The sequence below is a fragment of the Typopeltis vanoorti genome, chromosome 1 (genome assembly GCF_054136105.1).
Source record: "Typopeltis vanoorti isolate ZY-2024b chromosome 1, IOZ_Tvanoo_1.0, whole genome shotgun sequence".
NCBI lineage: Eukaryota > Metazoa > Arthropoda > Arachnida > Uropygi > Thelyphonidae > Typopeltis > Typopeltis vanoorti.
In genome coordinates this window covers 112,991,333-113,013,151 of record NC_143549.1, presented here as the reverse complement: position 1 = coordinate 113,013,151, position 21,819 = coordinate 112,991,333, and the positions used below count along the sequence as shown (strand labels likewise).

The 21,819-nt window shown below is 35.2% G+C and overlaps 1 protein-coding gene across 2 annotated transcripts in view; it reads right to left on the bottom strand.

The window, feature by feature from the left end:
- Positions 1-21,819, bottom strand: part of PCB (Pyruvate carboxylase) — a 553,291-nt gene that overhangs the window by 162,249 nt on the left and 369,223 nt on the right. For both annotated transcript variants that reach the window (XM_090392830.1, XM_090392839.1), the window contains one exon: positions 1,712-1,868. In XM_090392830.1, coding sequence (XP_090248956.1) covers positions 1,712-1,868 — 157 coding nt within the window. The remainder of the gene's footprint in view (positions 1-1,711; positions 1,869-21,819) is intronic.

Genomic DNA, 21,819 nt, shown 5'->3' with positions numbered 1-21,819 from the left:
TGGAAGTAATTCAAAATCGCATTTATAGAAAAAGTGAAGAATTTCTAAGCGAAACACAATTCGGCTTTCGGAATGGTTTTGATACTAGAGAGGTTCCTTTTCTGTACCCAAATATTGATACAAAAATGCATAGAAAAACAGAAATCTGTCTTAATGTGTTTCATAGATTTTGAAAAAGCATTCGACAAAGTCAGACACACTAACTTAATAGAAGTCCTTCAACAAATAAGGCCAGATGAACAAGACATAAGACTAATAACAAATCTGTATTGGAATCAGTCAGCTACCATTCAATTAGACAACATTACCACCAGTGATATTAACATCAAAAGAGGAGTGAGACAAGGATGTGTGCTCTCACCACTCCTGTTCAACAACATATACGCAGAGGTAATCTTTAAAAAAGCATCGGAAGAATGTCCAGAGGGAATCACAATAAATGGAAAGATTGTTAACAACCTTCGATATGCAGATGACACCGTGCTAATTGCAGATAATATTATGGATCTCCAAAAACTCATTGACAGAGTATACATAGAAAGGCAAAGAATGGGAATAAATATAAACATCAACAAGACAAAATACATGATCATCAGCAAACATCCAGCCTCATCAATGAAACTGACACTCAATGGGAAAAATATCGATCAAGTGTCAAGATATAAATATCTTGGTTGCTGGCTTAATGAACAGTGGGATCCAGAAATAGATATAAAGACAAGGATTGAAGTTGCACGGCAGTCCTTCATGAAAATGAGAACACTATTCTACAATAAAGACCTAAACATGGAAGTCAGATGCCGAATGCTGAAATGCTACGTGTGGTCTGTTCTGCTCTATGGAGTTGAAACATGGACATTGAAGGAGACAACCATCAAGAAAATCGAAGCCTTTGAGATGTGGCTATACAGAAGAATGCTAAAGATATCATGGACACAAAAAATTACCAATGAAGATGTCTTAAAATCCACTGGCAAAGCTAAACATCTTGTACAAATAATCAAGAAACGAAAAACATCATATCTTGGCCACATCATGAGAAACAGCAAATACCAACTTCTACAAACTATTTTGGTAGGAAGAATTGATGGCAAAGGAACTAGAGGAAGCAAAAGAATATCATGGTTTGACAACATCAAGACGTGGGTAGGAAAGAGCAGTGCAGAACTGCTCAGATTAGCACAAGAGCGAAGTTTGTTCGCCAAGATGGTCGCTGACCTTCGATAGAAGATAGCACAATAAGAAGAAGAAGAATCCATGAAAGGTCAGGAACTCATAGTACATTAGTAGCATAGGTAAAAGATAAGCTAAGCTGGTTTCTTATTCTTCAGATCAAACATGGATCTTTTCAAGCTCCAATAAGCAGAATGTTACCTGGCAATGAAATTTAATACTATATAGTAAACGGCAAGGAAGGCAATGGGAAACCACCTTGCGTCAGTATCTCCCTAGTAATCAGCTGCAACCCTCTCAAAGAGAGGAAGCCACAGGATCAGATCAGATAGTAAACATAATAATTACTACATTTACTATATATATATAATAATTACTGTTACTATAAATCATTATTTACAGTAATTATATTTTTTAATTATGGATTTTCTTACTGATCAAAATAATTTATATAGATGTACTCAAGAGGATTTTGAAAAATAGTGTTTGTATGATTTTAAATCTTTTGAGAAGAAGAAGAAATTTGATAAAATCATACTTCTCTACTACATTATCAGGATAAGAAGTATAACCAACTGCATTAGCTCCACGAAGCAGCATTTGAAATGGAATGTTGGGGATGGCATTTCTCATAGATTCAAGTCGTTCCCAAGGACACTCGTGTAAAAACCTCATTGCAACATCAAAAGTAGCACCTACAATAGAATTCAAAATGAGATATTTAAAAAAAAAATTTTTTTTTAAAAAACATGCAAGAGAAAATTAAGACCAATTATTATTTTATATATATGATGCCACATGAAACAGTGAATCACAAACATCTAGATTTTTAAATATATAAATATTTGTAGGTTATTTTTATATTTAATATAAGTAGTAATCTTAATGATAGCAGTTAATCCATTCTGAACAATAATTCCAATATTGGTATCATGGAAAGCCTTAGTATTCTTGATGACACCAATATTTTTCTTCTTTATTAGAAGGAAAATATTCCAAAATGCTTGTCAGGGCATCCTTCAAAATCCTCATAATGCTTTTCAGTGTAATCTCTCTCTCCCACACTTTTTTTTTTTTTTAAAAACCAATCAAACTTTGATTTATTATGACAAATAATGATTAGCAAGTTAAGTTTTATTTTGTGTTAGTTTATGGTTTATTGGAATAAAAAATGTTAAGTGATGAGATATGATTGATGGTGGTATGTATGCACCAAATGAAAGTGATGCTGAGCATGATAGCAGCGATAATCCTATTTAAGTGACAACTTGTTAATTTAAAAACAAGCCAAACTGAATGAAATGGCTAGAAGTTAGAAATGTAAGACTCGTATTTGACCATGATAAGCCTCAAACAGAACCACTATTGGTGTGCAGTTTTAGTGGAATCAACCCAAGAGTTGGTTTATCATAGACCATGAATGGCTTAAAGTGTTACTAGTGATTTTGTAGCCTATATAGTTTTTTGAGTAAATAATAAAGCAAAGACTGTCTTTTATGGCCATGCCAAACTGGAACTGTAAATAACATTCACTCTATGTGTCATTTTTTTTTTTGAAATTTTTCTATTTGATTATGCTATAAATTAAAGATGCCAGGAAATTATATTCTTGGTTGAATCCTTTATCGAATGATAAGCAAAGTTTGTGTAAGAAGTATCTTTACAACTGAATTACTTGTATGTAGAGGCTAATGATTTCACAACAATTGCCTTAGTATCCCATAATGCAAAGCACACCTTTCAGATGTGTATAATGTTATGCATTATGAGAAAGGACCACCATCCAAGACTGGTTTTGACTTTTATTGGAGTCTCATCAGTAGAAGCCTGACCCAGGGGAGATACCATGGTTGAAGTAATGCAGAAGTCATATTTACCATATACAAGTGGTGAAAAGGCCTTTCACCAGTGGCATATATTCAGGGTGTGCGATGAATACACACACAAAATAAAAATATCACTGATACTATATTTATGCATTTATTCCTGTTAAAGACTCCTCTAATTGTTTCCTGCCTTTGGATTCCTAAAATTAAACAAAATATACTAATGCTTCATGAAGAGGACAGTAAAAATTGCATAAATTCACATTAATAGCCCAGGTGTGCGGTCACAAATACAGACACCTGTGAACAGACATACAGATGGTGCAGAGGATAAAGTTCTTAGTGTTCTATTGGTTTTAAACCATCCAAAAGGCAAAGCAGGGTTTGTGCTGAGACAATAGCACCTAGAAATCAGTAGCTGTGATTGGCTATTGTGTCAACCAATCCAACTGAACGTTGTCATTTGTCATGAGTTGCTGTTTTTTGTTTTTGAGTTCCATCTGTTTTGCATGCATGAAGTGTGAACTGACATGTTTACACCAATATAGACACGTTTTTAATATATACTTTTCTATAAATAATTTATAACTTTTTGCCCATATTTACAATCTGAAACAGTGCTGACGATCTACTGAATCCCGTTTCTTCCAGAGTTTTTGCAGATTGTATGATTGTAGTTGAAGGAGGTAGGCCTCATCCTCCTCTTCCAAATTTACTACTATATTTATACGTTTGAGTAATTCAAATATACCAACCAAATATAGCATTTTCCTTCATTATTGTTTTCTAATATATCTTAAAACAAACACATTGCCTCCCACTCTATACAGATTTGGTTACAATTAATTGATAAATTAAAGTATTCAAAGTTATCCTACAATTAATTGCAATAGACCAATTAAGATGAGTGCCGATGCACTATGCACTCTTAAAATTTTCATACATTGATAAAAATGCAATCATATGATTAAATTGATGAATTTTGAGGTGCAGGTTGCATAAGTCATACGACAGCACACCCAACTGAAATGGGCATGCAACACCACTGCCTTTCACATAATGCAAAGTGTTATATACATCAAAAAGGAGGCTTGCTTTACATTATTATTTACTAAGGCAACTGATATGAAGTCATTAGCATCTATACCCAAGTAGTCCAGTCGTGCTTCATGTACAACTTTGCTTACACTTGGATAAAGGATTAAACCAAGAATATAATTTCTTTGTATCTTTAATATATAATTTTTAAAAATCATTCTGTACTACTCACAGTAATTTTTGTGAATAATAGGAAATGTTAATAATAAAACAGTACAGGTAATAATCTGTTCAAACCACTCATTTTTATGTTTATTATAAAAATTAATTAGAATATGAGCAGTTTTTTTTTTTTTTACATTCATCATTCTCATTTTATTGTCCATGTGTAAATACCCACTTGCACATGGAAGAAAAAATAAAATTATATATAAGAATGCTTACTGAAGTTCATAGAAATTTACCCTTTCTTATCCCTTCCAGTAAAAGTAACTGTTATTGGATGCATTTCAAAATAATGCATATACATAATGTTAAGTGTCATTCTGCAAAAATCTCACTTAAATGCAATTGACTTATGTTCAGTGTTTTCCATATTGCAAATGTGAATACTGTTTTGAATTTAAATTTTGTTCTATTATAGTTGTCAAAGCATAGATATTGTGCCACTGTTACTTCACAATGTAACACATACAAAAATTGGTGTAAATTAAAATAATATTAAAAGTACCCTGATTCCCATAGTGCAATAATCCTTTAAGAACTATACTGAAATGTTGTAACTATATATTATTTTAACTTATGATTCCTATCCCCCCGCCCCTCAATAAATAAGATATGTGAGAGGAAGATGAGAAAACAGTTCACCAGTTCAAAGAAACTCTTTGTGCTCTGCTTTACTTCTAATGTGAAGAAGAAGAATCATTTTTTTTCTTGCTCATAAATCCTTCAGTATGAAGGGTAATTTTTCTTTAACTGCAAACTGAAGGATTTATGAGCAAGAAAAAAAAAATTCAATTTCTAAGAGCGAAAGATTACATGAATAGACACCAAAATAAAGATAATGAGACAGTGATTAAAAGCAGTATTAATTCAACAGGTAAACTAAGGCATGGAGATTTTGGTTGATTAATTGCTTTGGGATTTTATAATGCAAGGACAGCAAAGGTCATACTGTGTCAGGACACGGGTTACAGCAGTACACAGGGTGACGGTAGGTAAATAAATAAAATAGTTACAAGGAGATAAAATAATGAAGAGTACGAAATATATGTACAAAGTTTATTTTTCACTTGGTTAGAGTATAATAAATTTAGTTTAATCCTTTATCCAAGTGTGAGCAAAGTTATGGGAGATACTGAGATAGGAGTGTTGGTAGCTTGCTCCACCTTTGCAAGGAGTGCCCTGGTGTTGTACCACCTTACCCCAGTCCTGAAGATACTTTCAAGTGCAAACTTTGTTTGCTCACACTTGGATAAAGGATTAAACTAAATTTATTATGTATGTACAAAGTTTAGTATTTATAATGCAATATCTACACATACACAAATCCATAATCAAATGTCTTTAAATAAATTAATGCTTTTTAAAAATCTAAAAAAAAGTTTGGCAATCTGTGTAAGTCCAATAACATCTGACTGAGTATATAGGGCTCAGCTAGCCAGATAAGTAAAAATGCAATTTCTTCTGTGAAGCACTTGCACTCCACCAGAATATGACTACTGGTAAGATGGGTGTTGCAACTGAAGATAGACAGATGAGGGTGTATGAGAGGTTGTAGGATGGGGTGCAAGCCTACCATGGAGGCATGCTGTTTTCTTTGATGTGGGTAAAGTTGTCAGCACTCATACCAATAGCTTCCATAGCCTCTTTGATGCACATACCAAAAGGACAGATGGCAGTATGGCATACAGGACCTCCCAGCATAGAGAAAAGATACTTTATTTTTAAGGCATAATTAAGAGACATATTTTCATTTAGTAGATTTTGTCAGATAGAGAGATTCTTTTGATCCAGCATAAAGGCTTTGAACAACATAAAGGCATTTTTTCCATGACCTTACAAAGACAGCTAGTCAGAGCAACAAGACAATAACTATTGGCCTAGGTTGAATAATGAAAATTTGGGATAGCAATGATAATCGACTTATGTCAAGAGTCAGGAAACTCTTCCTCTCTAAATAATCTATTGTACAGAGGTCCATAAAAGATGATGGGAGGTGTTTTATTATCTCATAATGGATGTCATCAGGGCCGACTGTACAAAAGAGCCTTTTGACTCAAAAGAGTCAAAAGGCTCTTTTGAGTTTCTCTTTAACAAATGGCTGATTGTATGGCTCTATTTCCTTGGTACAGACACCTGGTTGCTTTCAATATTAAAAATTCAGGAGGGTATGAGGGCTGTTGACACGATTCTGGAAAAGTTTTTGCCCAAAGTGTCTGCAATAGTTTGAGATCAGCAATAATACATCCGTTATTGCTGATCCCAAAGCTTTGCAGACACTTATTTTTATTTTTTGCATTTATTGGGGTATCTAAAAAAAAATACCCCATGCCCTATCTTGATATTTTTTGGCTGCTTGGTTCCACCAAGACTTTGGATAGAATGATGTTTTTGGAATAGCTGTGGTTGCTATACGGACAATACAATCTTTGACATACTTCACTGCTTCATTAACGAGTGTTTGGCAATTGACGTAAGGCCACAACTCAACAGAAAAACAGTCATGACTGTAGAAGTTCAGATATGGTGAAATTATCAAATGGTGGAATGGATATGCAAGTTTGAGTTTACTGTTACCTTCTCAGCATAAGAGGATCTCAGAACAGGTGTGGTAGTGGTGGTGACTTTCTTCTGGGATACCTGATATTATGTTCTGTTTTTATTCTTTGCATTTCTTTCTCATCTTTCAACTTCTGACATGCACGGGAATATGCTGGGTGATCTGGAAAGTTTACACATTTAGCTTTCTTGGCAAAGGAAGATTGGTTATCATGCTCTTTACTACCATGTTAAATATGAATCATTACATAACTAAACACCGAACGTGTAGGAACTATTACACAAAAATAAAAGTAAAACAGAAACATGTGGAGGTTGGAACCTGCACATGGGTCAGTCATTGTTCAACAGGTGAGCCCGATAGTGTGCAGAAAAATTAGAGCCAATGTGTTAAAAGATCTAATTAGTGACTTCCAAATGTCACACAAAATGATTCTTTGGTTTTTGTTGAGAGTGCCTTGTGAGTGGATTACCACTGTAGCCTCTATGATGTTGAGGGTGCTGAAATTCCATTTCTCCCACAGTCACCACAACATTGAATGGGACAAGAACTATGGTAATCTTACAGTGGTAATCCACTCACAAGGCACTCTTAACAGAAACCAAGGGATGATTTTGTGTGACATTTGAAAGTCACTAATTAGATCTTTCAACATATCAGACTTTAAATTTTTCTGCAAGCTATCGGGCTCACCTGCTGAACAATGACTGACCATGTGCAGGTTCCACGCTCCACATGTTTCTGTTTTACTTGTATTTTTGTGTAATGGTTCCGACACATTCAGTGTTTAGTTATATAATTATTCATATTTAAACCGTGTTGTATATTTATGTGTTCATCCTTAACTCAGATGAAACCACTAGCTTAAGTGTCGAAACTAGTAGGTTCATTAAATAATTATTACGACCTATAAACCCAGTGTTAGTTATTTTTTGGTACATTAGTTTTTTTTGTTAAAAAAATCAACATGCTCATCATGAAGTTAATTGAAGAGTCATCATTTGGAAGATAAGAAACATTAAATTATTGTATTATTATATTATTACATTGACAACTCCAAACAATATATATAACAATATCCTTATTATACAGACAAGAGAGATGGACCTGCTATGATAAGTCTAAAGACTCATCATAGTAGGTCCATTCTGTTTTCCTTCAGCAGAGTAACATGGTTTTACAGGAAATTAATAAATACTATGATAGGCAGTTACCTAATCTGCATGTCTCAACTGTGTTGATTCACTTGACTGCTGGTCTGTCTCATGAGATAATGAACCAAAGTTTCTAGGAGAAAAACGTTGTAGGAGGCCCTATAAACATTATTTGTACCATGCCTATCATCTCTATTCCTTCCCCCACTCACTGACAAAGCACTCAACAAATGCCTCTGAAATAGTAGTAGAGTTGAATGGTTACCAGTCAACTCATTCACTGCTCTCCAAGCAAAACATTTTGTCTTCACATCCTTCTCAACCATGTTTTCACACAGGATGATTCTGTGTTCTTTCCCACTTTGTCACATAGTGAAGAATTATCTACCTATAAAACCCCTTTAGTAACTCAAGTTTTTTTTTTTTATTATATTCCTCTTTTTCATCTGTGAATCAAGCTTTGTAACTAACAAACCTTCAGTCCATCTTCATAGGAAGCACCTCAACAGCCCATTCATCATGGAAACTCACCTCTGGATCTCCTTTGATGTTCCAAATATCCAAAAAATCAAATCTTTTCATACTAGTCTAATATGGCCATATCTAAGGCTTGCAAAGATGAATACCTTTCTTATCTCTGTCAGCATATTCTTGAATCCTCATGTAACCTTACTGGTTATTCTGCCACTTTTGTAGTATGTCCTATAAATTTAACATTCCATTCATGACCGCTATCAAATTTCTAACCTCATAAATTCTGATTCAGCCAAATACAATTTATGTAATATACAGCTTTTAAACTTTTCACCCATACATGAATAAATATGAATGCCTGCATTTCCAAGGAAAATTATTCTTTTTCTGGACCTGTCATTGTAGAATGAGGTCCAGAAAGACTCAATGCAGGAGGTACATTAAACATTACACTTAAACCCATTTACCTCTTTATCAAGCAATGAATGCTATGGTCCAACCACTCTCAATTCAAAGTCACTTCTCTTACTTATTCACCACCCTCTTTTCTTCCCCTTATTCCACTATGTGAAAAATCCCCCTTGTGTTATGCCTCTCAACAGTTTAAGTGTCTCAATCATGTCACCTCTTTGTCTTCTATCCAAACTCTGTATCATCTGCATCATGCCCTCAGTCTATTATAACTAACACAGTAGAATCTTGATATCATTTGGTTATCTGCCTTTTATCCTCTCCAAAGTTAATTCATCCTCTTCAAATCCCAGTCACCAGATCTGGGTATAACAGACCAAATGTGGCCTGATGAAGTCTAAATAAAATGGAATCACCACTCATATCTCTATTATCAGTCTTTAGTATTGCAGTAATCCTTTGGGTTGCCTTCACCGCATTCATGATATGTGCCCTAAACTTCACATTTTTTATGAACTATCACCCCAAGATTCCTCGCCTCATCCATTCCTCAGTATAGATCCACTAATAGAGTGCAGCCTCTTGTCTGTGGATCCCAAATTTCAAGATCTTAGATTTAGTTGCATTAAACTGTTATCCCCATTCATTTACCAATCTTAAAGGTTAAAAAAGCAGAGGTTCCAAGTAATGATTCCTGTGAAACTCCACTTGTGATCTTTCATCTCCTTGATACTGCTCCCTTATACAACTCTGATATCAGATAGCTAATTTTCAATCCAATTCATTAATCTGATATTCAACCCCATGTGTTGCAACTTAAATATCAACTTATGCAGCATCCTGTCAAATGCTTTGCAAAATGCAGTATATGCTTGTCCCTCAGCAACCACTCTTGTTACTTTATTATAAAAGACAAACAAGTTTCTGAAACAAAAATACTCTTTAACAAATCCATGCTTCATGTTTTCAGATAATATTGCCCTCACCTGTCCAATTTGGAATAAATACAATCTCTTATTAATTTCTCCAAAAATCTTAAATTCCCATCTGTGGATCCCAAATTTCAAGACCCTGCATTTAGTTGCCCACCTTTCCAGCTTATTTGACACAAACTGGTCCATAGGTTGATGTCTGCATTCTACAATTACACTATCTTACCCACCTTCCACTCACTGGGCACTCTTTCAGAAGCTACACTTTCACTGAACAGCTAGGTCAATGAAGCTATCAATTCCTTAGCATTTTCTATCAAAATGTGCAGTGAAATCCCATCTAATCCCACTGCCTTATTAAGTTCCAAAGAACTAAGTATTTGAAAGAAATGAAACTTATGAACTTCTAAGCCATCCATCATTCCCATTCCTCCAGGAATAAAACCAGTTTTTCCAGGAAGAAATGTCCCAATAAACCAATCATTAAACAGCTCTCATATATAACACATAACAAAACACATAACAAATGAATTCATGATTTCATTTGATTGTAGAGCTAATCTCTCTCTCTCTCTCTCTCTCTCTCTGCTCATATTCCATTTTTGTCATACTTACTGGATTAGTCACTTTCCTGATTTGAATCATATTCCTCATGCAACTAATCTCTGCCTCTCCCTCTTTATACTTTTTCAACAATATTTTATCAATAGCAAAAGCAAATATCATCATCAAATTCCTGCCATGTACCCTCAAAGAGTGTAGAGGATATGATACTACTACATGAAAAATTTACATCGTTACTAACTTCCTATCTACGATTTTCCTCCAGATCAGTATGTTACTTGTCAAGACTCCAATATTATCAGATTTTATATTTTTGTCGTCTAAGGCACTTTGTACCGTATCAATCCACTTATATCTTGGTCTTACTCTGGGTCATTTTCCTGTCAACCTGGTGAAGAACATTTATTTTGCTAATCTTTTCTTAAACAGAATGGGCAAGGATACCACCTGAGATTAGCTCTGTTAACGCATTCCTGGATGCTGACAACGTCAAGTTCTTATCTAATATCCTCATTTAACATGATATTGCCATTGATGCAATCTGTTCACACCTCTCTTTCTCAGGATTCTTATATCTGCGGTCTCTAGTCTTTGGTCAAGTGTTTTACTTCTGACCCACCTCTCAGATCCATAAGTTAAAACTGGTTTGAACACTGTCTTGTATACAGCTAATTTATGTTCAGACTAATTTCTCTCTTATTCCATATGAATTTATTCAATTGACTTCCTACCATACCAGCTTTGTTGATTCAGTTGTCTATTTCCATATTTAATTTACCATCTTCACTAAAAATCATGCCTAAGTAGGTAAAATGTTTCACTTGTTCCACAGGTTCTCCATTCATAACGCAGTTGACATTTTCAACGATTCTGCCTATTTTCATTGTCTTTGTATTTTTATTGCTGACCTTCATATCATATTTATTACAACAGCTATTCAATTTAGTCAGGGAATCTTGCAGACTTGTAGGGGATTTATTTAGAAGTACAACACTGTCTGCATAAAGCAAAGAGCTGAGATTAACATCCCCAATTCTGATATCATGTGAAAGTGATATCATGATATCACTTTCCTTCATAAGGTGATCCATATAGATAATGAATACCAGAGGGGATAATGTACATCCTTGCTCACACCAGATTTAACATTAAACCATCTTCCTGTACTTCCTTCAATTCTAACTGCTGCCTTACAACTCAAATAAAGACTAAGTATTGCTTGATATAATGCCCCATTGACACCATATAAATGCAGCGTATTGAATAGCTTCTCTCTTGGCACCTTGTCATATGCCTTTTCCAGATTTTGATCTACAAAACTTAAATAGAGATCTTTGTTATATTCCCATGATTTCTCAACTATTTGTTGTAAAGTGAAGATCTGATCCTGACAGCCTCTATTTGGCCTGAATCCAGCTTGTTCTTCACCAAGCTTTTCTTCCACAATTCTTCTCAACCGTTTCTCAAGTATACTTGCATAGATCTGCCAGGAACGCTCAGTAGGAAAATACCTCTGTAATTCTCACATTCAGTTTTATTTCCCTTTTTATATATGGGTACTATGAGAGCTCTACTCCAATCATCAGAAATTCGTCCATCTGTCCAGGCCTTCAGAACTATGCAGTGCAGCCACTGCAAGACTTTTATACCACCATACTTCAGCATTTCTGGTCGAATATCATCTACTCCTGCTACCTTTCCACATGTCAAGCCTTTGATGGCTTTTTCTACTTCAAATATGTATATTTATTCGTGACTGTATGCCTGTTGAGTGCTTTTTACCACTGTGCTATCACTGTTTGTTTCATTTAGCAATTTCTTGAAGTAATTACTCCATACTTCAAGGATATCTTTTTCTCTAGTTTTTATGTCACCTTTATCATCTCTAACTCCTTTGACAGCACTCTTTCCTCAATTTCTAAGCTTCTTCAACAACCTACAGAATATTTTGCCACCTTCTTGCATATTTATTTTCTATTTTCTTGCCAAAGTCCTCCCATGACTTTTGTTTAGCTAGTTTTACACAGTGATTAGCTTTCTTACATTTGTCTATGTATTCTCTAAGAGCACAAGATGATTTATTTGCAGGAACTTTTGATAGGCTTTCTTCTTTTCCTTCACTATATCTTTAACTTCCTGTGTCCACCAATGAGTTCTGATTTTGCTATCCTTGCAGACAACCTCACCACATGCCTCTGGTTGAATCAATCAAGATTTTCTTCAAGGCTTGCCACTGAATCTCCACGGTTTGATTCCTGTTCTCAAACTCTTTCATTTTTTCTTCAATAATCTTCATGTATTTTAGTCTACAGTTCACATCTGAGAACTGCTCAACTTTTATCCGCTTTAAAACTTTCTTACATGTTATTCTTTTCAATATGAAATTCAATTTTATCCTGCTCAAGACTAAATAGTGATCACTTCCAATTTCAAATCCTCTGTACACTCTGGTGTCCTGCATCAGGGAGAAAACATCATTATCAATAATAACATAGTCATGAGACTTTTCTTATTTCTTGCCTCTTCTCTACATGTGAATTTGTGCGCATTTTTATGTTGGAACATGGTGTTAGTAATAACCAGTCCATGTCCTGAGCAGAAATCCAACAGGTATTTGCCATTATTATTAGCTTTGCTCTTTTCTCCAAATTGTCCCAATATATTTTGGTATGTCTGACAATCATTTCCTACTCTGCTATTTAGATCCCCAACAAGGACCAACTTTTCCTTTTTTGATTGTGTCAGCTGCTTTTTCTAAAGCATCAAAAAATTCTTCCACTTCTACCTTAGTAGAACCTTCTGTGGGACCATAAGCACAAATAAGGTCTCATTGTCCAATTCTCCATTCTGATATTTGCCCACAACATTCTACTTGAGACTGCCTGCCATTCAAGAAGATTAGCCTCGTATTTTGTGTTAAATACTATGGCTACTCCTTTTCCTTGATTGTCATTTCCTGAATATAACATTTTGTATTGATTGCTCAGAAAGAGCTCACCAGTTTTTGTCATTTTTATTTCAGCCACCCCTATTATGTCGATCTGGTACTTATCTAATTCTTCAGCTAGCTCCATTTCTTTGCCATTCAGGCTTCTTATGTTGATAGTACCGATCTTTAACTCTGGTGATGTTGAGTTGGGGTGCGCTTTCAGATTTGTTCCAGTAGCTGACTTTTTGCTGTGTGCCCTGGTTCCCTGGCGAAAACAACAGCAGCCTTGTTTAACCAGGCAACGCCCCAGCCAGCATGAAATTTTGTCAGAAAGGAGAGACCTCCATATAGCCTTTAAAGGAATGCAGAGAACCAACCAGGGCTTCTGACCTAATGTCCATTCCTCACCTTCTCGTGGTGCACCCTGTTGGGTATCTACCTGGATACTGAATGAATGAGGATGGGCTGGCAATTTGGGATTTAGCCGACCAAATTGTATTCTTATTGGCTTAAACCAAAATACAAAATGATGGCAAATATCATTCAAAAGAAAAAAGATAAATGATTTGGTGTAAAGTGGATGACTAACGAAATCAAACAGGAACCGAGATGAAAACTGTTTTATCTTTTATCTTGAAGAATGCTATTTGCCATTGCTGGCAAATAGCATTCTTTGCTTTGGTGATAAATATTTCCTCACCAAGCCCTCATTCAATGCTGATATCTCTCTCTCTCTCTCTCTCCCATACAATCCTTCCATCTGTAGAACCTCCTCAAGATGATTTATAAGATTATTATATTTGCCTGCCCTATAATTCAACATAAATTCCATTCTCATTGGAACTTCTGCATGGTCAATTCTCATCAATGGGGACAAGATTGACATTTCAGTTACATTCAACTCTTTTGATGCAAGGATCATATCCAAAATTCTCAATTCCCTGCATTCCTTCTACTACATGCTGCCTCAGGAATTTCAATAATTCCATCCTCTTACTACTGTATGCTATTTCCTCTGTACAATTTATACTGCTATAGTTAAAATTCTCCAATAGCAATCCCTCAAACTGGTCTACCTAAACATTGCCTGTTTATCACTCTCATTCTATTAAATATCTTGTCCTGCCCACCTTCACCTCACACTTTCAAAACTATTAGTGTAAGTTCCTTCCAAATTCTCTAGGTGGAATGTTACTTATGATAAGTAACATTCCACCACCCTGTTTGCCCTTCTTATCCTGCTGAAATATGCCACGAGGTAGATTCCATAAGTTTCTGGCCTGACATACAAAAATCGTGCCAATTTTAAAATGTCATGTGGGACAGATAGCACTATGTAGGTGGAGCTATGTGTACTAGTTTCAACTCTCTATCTGTGTCATTCAGTTGGAGGCACTCATTTAACTAACATGTGGAAAACTAAGTGGGTGTAATATTAAAAATTGAGTACCGCATTATGGTCAAGTTTTTTTAACTTTCTCCAAGTGCTATCAAAGGGCGATTAAATGGTGTTTATGGGGAAGCTTCTCCTTCATATTCCACTATGAAGGAATGGTAAACAGTTTTGCCTAGGAAGAGAGAACAATGATTTGTTATTATAAATTGGTTTTATTGTGAATGAAAGAGCCAAGAAATTATATTGTGAATGAAAGAGCCAAGAAATTATATTCTTGGTTTCATCTTGTGGTGAATTCGAAAAGAAGTTTCATATATTTGAAACTACTGTGGAAAAGACAAACATCATTACAAAGTATATTTTGTTTGGGCTCAATGCAGCATTGTGTGAGACCTAACTTTTGTGGATCAAGATATAGTGTGGTACTTAATGTTAACTAATCCTTTATTCCGCAGAATGACTGGCCTGTTTTAAGTATGTCAATTATTTTCACAAGGAATCTGATGAACACAGCTAGAGACAGATGAAAGTGTCTTTTTGGTTAGCAAGATTATAAAATATTTTAAATTTGTTTATCAATACATTTGGAAATGCTCAAAATGGGATGGAATCCTATGCTCTATTCCAGAATTCTCAGATATCAAATTGTAAGGGTTCTGCAATAGTGCAGAAGTCACACTGATTCCATTAAAGCTTTCAGGGTGAGTAGTTCCTGTTGTAAGGCTGAAGGAGAAGAACAAAACATTATATGCTCTGTTAATTAAAAGATATGACAAATCAAATTTCTGGACAGTATGGTGAGTAGAACTTTGATGTATATATGATGAAGAAGAATAGTGAATAGATGATGTAGATAATATGAGTAGAATTGATAATGATATATTTGATATATATCTGCTAGTGAAGGCAGATATTTGGTTAACTATGGAAAAGGAGAATTCCAAAAATTTACTCTTATGGAAATATTTTTTTATTTTTTTATTTATTTTTTATTTTTTATCTGCATAGTCTCTGATACTTTTGCAAACAGTTTTTATCTTTGCTAGCATATATACAAAGTTCTACTCACCATACTAATCCAGAAAATTGGAGTTGTCAAATCCTAATTAACAGACCATAGCATGTGTTCTTCCGCCTTTCAACAGGAGTCACTCAAAACTCATAATCAAATTTCTGATTTCAGGGGTTGTACGGGATAATTATGATAGTACGACATGAAAAAGTTATACCATTACTAACTTCCAATCAACAATTTTCCTCCAAATTAATCTGTCATCTTTTAAGACAGGATAACAGATTAATTTGGAGGTAAATTGGAGGGTCAAAGCCAAATAACTGGGAGAAGACTCCCACATTGCCTTTCAGGAAGGTGGAGAACTGACTGGGGCTTCTGACCTAATATCCAGTCCTCACTTTCATGTGGAGCACCCTGTTAGTAGGTATCTACTGGGTACAAGGAACAAGGATGGTCTAGCAATTTGGAACTTAGCCAACCCAATTGTACTCACTATTGGCTTAAACCACAAATGAATATGATGATATAACTTGATGAGATTTCATGCCAGCTGGGGCATCATCCAGTTAAACAAGATCTGTTTATGTCAGGGAACCAGGACGAACAGATTAAAGTCAGCTAGCTACTGGCATAAGCTCCAATCGATATCTAGAATAAGAAAAAACCCAATATCAGAAGAACTGAACTCAGGAACCATAAGGAGTACTGATGGAAAGGAAATCAAACTTGCAGAAGAACTTGGAAAAGTACCACACGGACATAATTGGCATTACTGAGACAAAGAAGACAAAAACAGGTGAAATCTTACTAAATAATAAGTATAGGCAGGGCCGGTTTTATCATTAGGTGAACCTAGGCAATCGTCTAGGGGCGCTAAGACTTTGGGGCACCAGATTTTGCTACATACTTTGGGGAAAAATTACAACCTCCGAAAAAAATTAGTAAAACCTTGATTAATAATAAAACACTAAAATAAATCAAGCCGTCCTGGTGCTCGCTGATGATCCTACATTATTTTCACCTTTCTCTATTTCTTCCACTCCCCTGCTCTTTGTATACTTAACCTCAAGTGCAGAGATTTTTTCCTCCTTCTGGCATCTGTCCCAAGATGAGCAGGGAAGTTCCGGGGTATCCCTCAAACTAACAATCAGTGGTCATGACTAACTGACTGTTTTCACTTCTTATCTTCAATTCCCTATAGACTTAATTCTGTTGACTTTTAGATTAAGCCCTGTTTTGCAAGCTCTCTAAGGTCTGAGAAGTTGGGGTTTACGTCATTCATTTTCTCACAGAATCGTCTTGTTAATTCAATTCAGTTTAATTCTAAATCAGTATAAGAATGCCGTGGGAATTTTTATAGAATTGCAGTGGCAGGGATTCTGATTGGTAGTATTTGTGAAATAAGACCTCTGATTGGTCTTTCTCTTCGCTCCCTTTACTTGTCATCATCCCCACTCCAGCATTCTTCTACTGATTTCAGATTAGTTCGGTCAAGCTTTTTCGTAGGTGACAGTTGAGTCCGATGGTTAATAGTTTTGGTATCTGTGTATCTAACATTCTTACAGAGGCTGAAGAACGTTTGTGGCCAAAATAGTATAGTGTAGCCAGTGTTCTCCATAGAGCAGTATTTCTGTAAGTAATACCTATGTAGGTGTATGTGTGCTTGTGTGAGTATGACAAAATATATATAGAGAGACAATGTATAGGGGCACCTAAATTTTCTTTCCCAGGGGCATCAGATACTCTCGGACCGGCCCTGAGTATAGGATGTTACTTTCAGGCAATAATGATCAAGGAAAGGAAGAAGCAGTGATAGCATTCAACACCAAACATAAAGATAAACTTCTTAATTAGAAGGCATTTTCAAGTAGAGTTATGTGAGCAAACTTCAAAATGGAGACATGGACAATGAAACTTGTGTGTGCCTATGGTCCCACAGAAGTGGAGGAATTTTTTTGAGTCATCAGAACAATCAGATGACATAAAGAAATAAAAAAAAAGTGGTCCTTGTCAGAGGTCTGAACAGCAGAGTAGGAAATGAATCCCAGCAGGCATATAGGAACATTTTGGGAAAATTTGGACAAAAGGGCAAATTAACTATATATATATATATATATATATATATGGTAAGTATTTATTGGACTTCTGTTCAGGACAAGGACTAGTCATTACTAACACCATGTTTCAATGTAAAGATGTGCACAAGTTCACATGGAGAGAAGACACAAGAAATAAGAAAATCCTCATCGACTACAGCATTGCTCATAGTGAAATCTTCGTGATCGTTTAGGATATAAGAGTGCACATAGGATTTGAAATTTTTAATACTAGCAGGATTAAAAATGGATATCACAGTGAAAAAAACAGAATGTAAAAAAATTTTAAAAAAGAATTAAAGTTGAGTAGCTTTTACAGTTAAATGTAGACTTGATTATACAAACATTATTGAAGAAAAAAATGAAAAATTGAAAACAAGAGCCAAACTTTGGAGTCTCAATGGCAAACTCTGAAGAAGACTGATTGATTCAACTAGAGAGATGTGGTGAAGTTGCCTGCAAGGATAGAAAAATAAGAACATCATGGTGAACACACGAAGTTAAAGAAGCCATCCTGGAAAAGAAGAAAGCATACCAAAAGTTCCTAGTAAATAAGTCGGCAAAAAGCCCTAAAAGAATATGGAGAAAAAATGTAAGAGCTAATTATGCGTAAAAGTAGCTAAACAAGTCATGGAGACTTTGTTAAGAATATAGATAATAAATATCAGAAAGGTGGCAAAATGTTCTGGAGGCTATTGAAGAAGCTAAGAAATGGAATTTCTTAGCTTCTTCAATAGCCTCCAGAACATTTTTCCTTCAAAGGAATCGAAGATGATAAAGTTGACATGAAAACTGAAGAAAAGGATATCCCAGATGTCTGGAGTAATTACCTTGAAAGACTGTTAAAGAAACCAAGCAGCGACAGAACCATACTAGAAAATTTTCAAGAGGAATGCAAAGAGGAGTACGTATCAATACTTAATGTTTCTAGTAGCAAGGCTTATACATTGGTTAGACATAACTGGTAATTAGTTTACGGAATTAACAACGCAAATGAAGTATATTAATTAAAGGTAACTTTAATGAATCACTTCTATATTTCGGCAACGTCACATTGCCATCTTCAGGAACATAAAGATATGGTATGTGCACGCAGGCACTAACACAAAGCAAATGAGGAAGAAAGCAAGAAACTAATATTGTTCCTAAAGTCCTGATGGTGCCCTCTTGCGGGCTAATTTGGTAGTCTTGGCTGTTGGGCTGAAGTTCTCATAATGTAAGTCTCCCGAATTTGGGGTAGTTTCATGCACCCAAATTTGTTGAGGTTAGGAACGTTTTTTTAGAGCTGCTGAAGATTCTTTGAATAATCTTTCGTATTTAAACTTGCTGCGATGAATTATTTTTGTTTTTTTCCAACGAATTTTATGGTGGGTATCTAAGGCATGGTCTGCCAGCCCAGAGCAGCTGTACTGGTGAAACCGGATGTAGTCTTTGTGTTCTGAAATCCTGATATTAGTTGTTCTGCCTGTTTGGCCAAAGTAGGACAATTTGCAGCTGCAAAGGACCTGGTATACACCAGGTAGGTCTAGGGGAAGTGGTTGGTCTTTGGTAGAGCAGATAAGGGATGCCAACTTTTTATATGGTCTGTAACAGGAAGTAAGGTCATTTTTTTTGAGGATATTGGTTATTTTCTCAGAGGTGCCCTGGATGTAAGGGATCGTGATAGACTTGGTGTAATCTTTATTGTGGAGGGGGGGAGGGGGTTGTGGTTTACTGGTTTTAGTATTTTTTGGATTTTTTTGGGGTTATAGCCATTGGCTAAGAAAGTGTTGAGGATTCACCATGTGACGTTGCCGAAATATAGAAGTGATTCATTAAAGTTACCTTTAATTAATATACTTCATTTGAGTTGTTAATTCCGTAAACTAATTACCAGTCAATACGTAATGTAGAAACCATCAAAAACTTGAAATGTGAAAAAGCAGTTGGAGTAGATGATATTTGACCAAATATGCTTAAGTATGGATGTATAAAAGTTTTGTGGTGGCTACACTACAGAATTCAGAGGGCCTTTTCAGAAGGTCAAATTCCCAATGATTGGAATAGAGTTCTCATAGTATCCGTATATAAAAAAAGGGTATAAAATTGAATGTGAGAATTACAAAGGAATTTCTCTACTAATGTTCCAGGTAAGATTTATGTAAGCATACTTGAAAAGAGATTGAGAAAGATTGTGGAAGAGAAACTTGGAGAAGAACAAGCTGGGTTCAGGCCAAATAGAGGTTGTCAAGATATGACAACAGATCTTTGTTATATTCCCAAGACAAATAGTTGAGAAATCATGGGAATATGACAAGGATCTGTACTTAAGTTTTGTAAATCTAGATAAGGCATACAACCAGATGCACAGAGAAAAGCTTTTCAAACCACTACAATTATATGGGGGTGAATGGAACATTATACAGAGAAATACATAGTAAGTTTATATTTAAGTTGTCAGTCAGCAGTTAGAAATGAAGGAAATATAGGAAGATTGTTTCATGTAAAATCAGGACTTACATGAAACGTATGTAAATCCTGATTTTACATATGATTCTGATTATCCTATGTAAATCCTGATTATATTCATTTATAAGGATTACATTATGAAAGAAAGCAGCGTTAAGCCTGATATTAGAATTGGAGATGTGAAACTTAGCTCTTTACTTTGAAGGCAGATGATGTTGTACTTCTAAGCACACCTAGTGCAAGTCTCCAGGATTCACCAACTAAACCGAGTAACAGCTGTAACAAATTTGGCATGAAATTCAGCAATAAAAAGACCAAAATTAGGAAAATAGGCAGGAGCATAGAATACTTCAGCTGTATTCTGAATGGGGATCCTATAGAACCAGTAAAATATTTCAGCTAATTTAGGCACAGTTTTTAGTGAAGATGGCAGATTAAATCTGGAAAAAAATAACAGAATAAGCAAAGCAGATATGGTGGGTAGCCAGCTGAATAAATTTATATGAAATAAAACAGAAATTTGCCAAAACACCAAACTAGCAGTATACAAGGCAGTGTTTAAACCAGATTTAAGTTATGGACCTGAGAGTTAGGTTAGAAATGAAGCACTTGATCAAAGACCACAGATATGAGGGTTCTGAGAAAAATTAGAGGAGTGAATTGATGACATCAATGAAAAATCATATTAAAAATGAAGATATTAAAAAAAGAACTTAACATTATTAGCATTCAAGAGTGCATCAACAGAGCTAATCTAAGGTGGTATGACTCCTTAAATAGAATGGGTAAAGAAAGGTTAGCAAAACAGGTGTTTGATTCCAAGATGGCAGGAAAGAGATCCAGAGGAAGACCAAGGTTTAGGTGGATTGATTTGGTCAGAAGTGCCTTAGAATTGGATTGATTTTGGTTAGAAGTGCCACGAAATGTTAGATATGACATTTCGTGGAGTGTTCACAAGTAATAGATTGATTTGGAGGAAAATTGTTGATAGGAGATTAATAATAATGTAAACTTAATCATGTAGTGCTGCCATAGTAACCTGAACACCCTTTAGGGGTACATATCAGGAAATTGATGATCTTTCAAGACTCCAACTTTATCAGATCTTACTTGTCTTTTAAGGCACTTTTTATTGTATCATTCCAGTGACAACTTGGTCTTCCTTTGGGTTTGTTTCTGCCAACCTGGCAAAGAACACTTGTTTTGTTAATATTTTCTCTCCCATTTTGGTTAAGTTACCATACCACCTGAGATTATCTCTACTAACATATTCCTGAATGCTAACAATGGCAAGTTCCTTCCTAATATTCTAATTTTTAATGTGACACTGTCATTGATGTCATTTGTTCAATCCACTAATCTTTTTCAGAACTCTCAATATCAAAGGTCTCCAGTTTTTGATCAAGAGTTTTATTTCTAACCCAGCTCTCAGATCTTTAAGTTAAAATTGGTTTGAAACACAGTCTTGTATATAACTAATTTAGTGTTTTGACTAATTTCTTAACTAGCAAAGCTTAACGGAATCAAACTTATTCGGATTCAACAGGTAACATTGTTACAATTCAACACCTCAAGAAAATG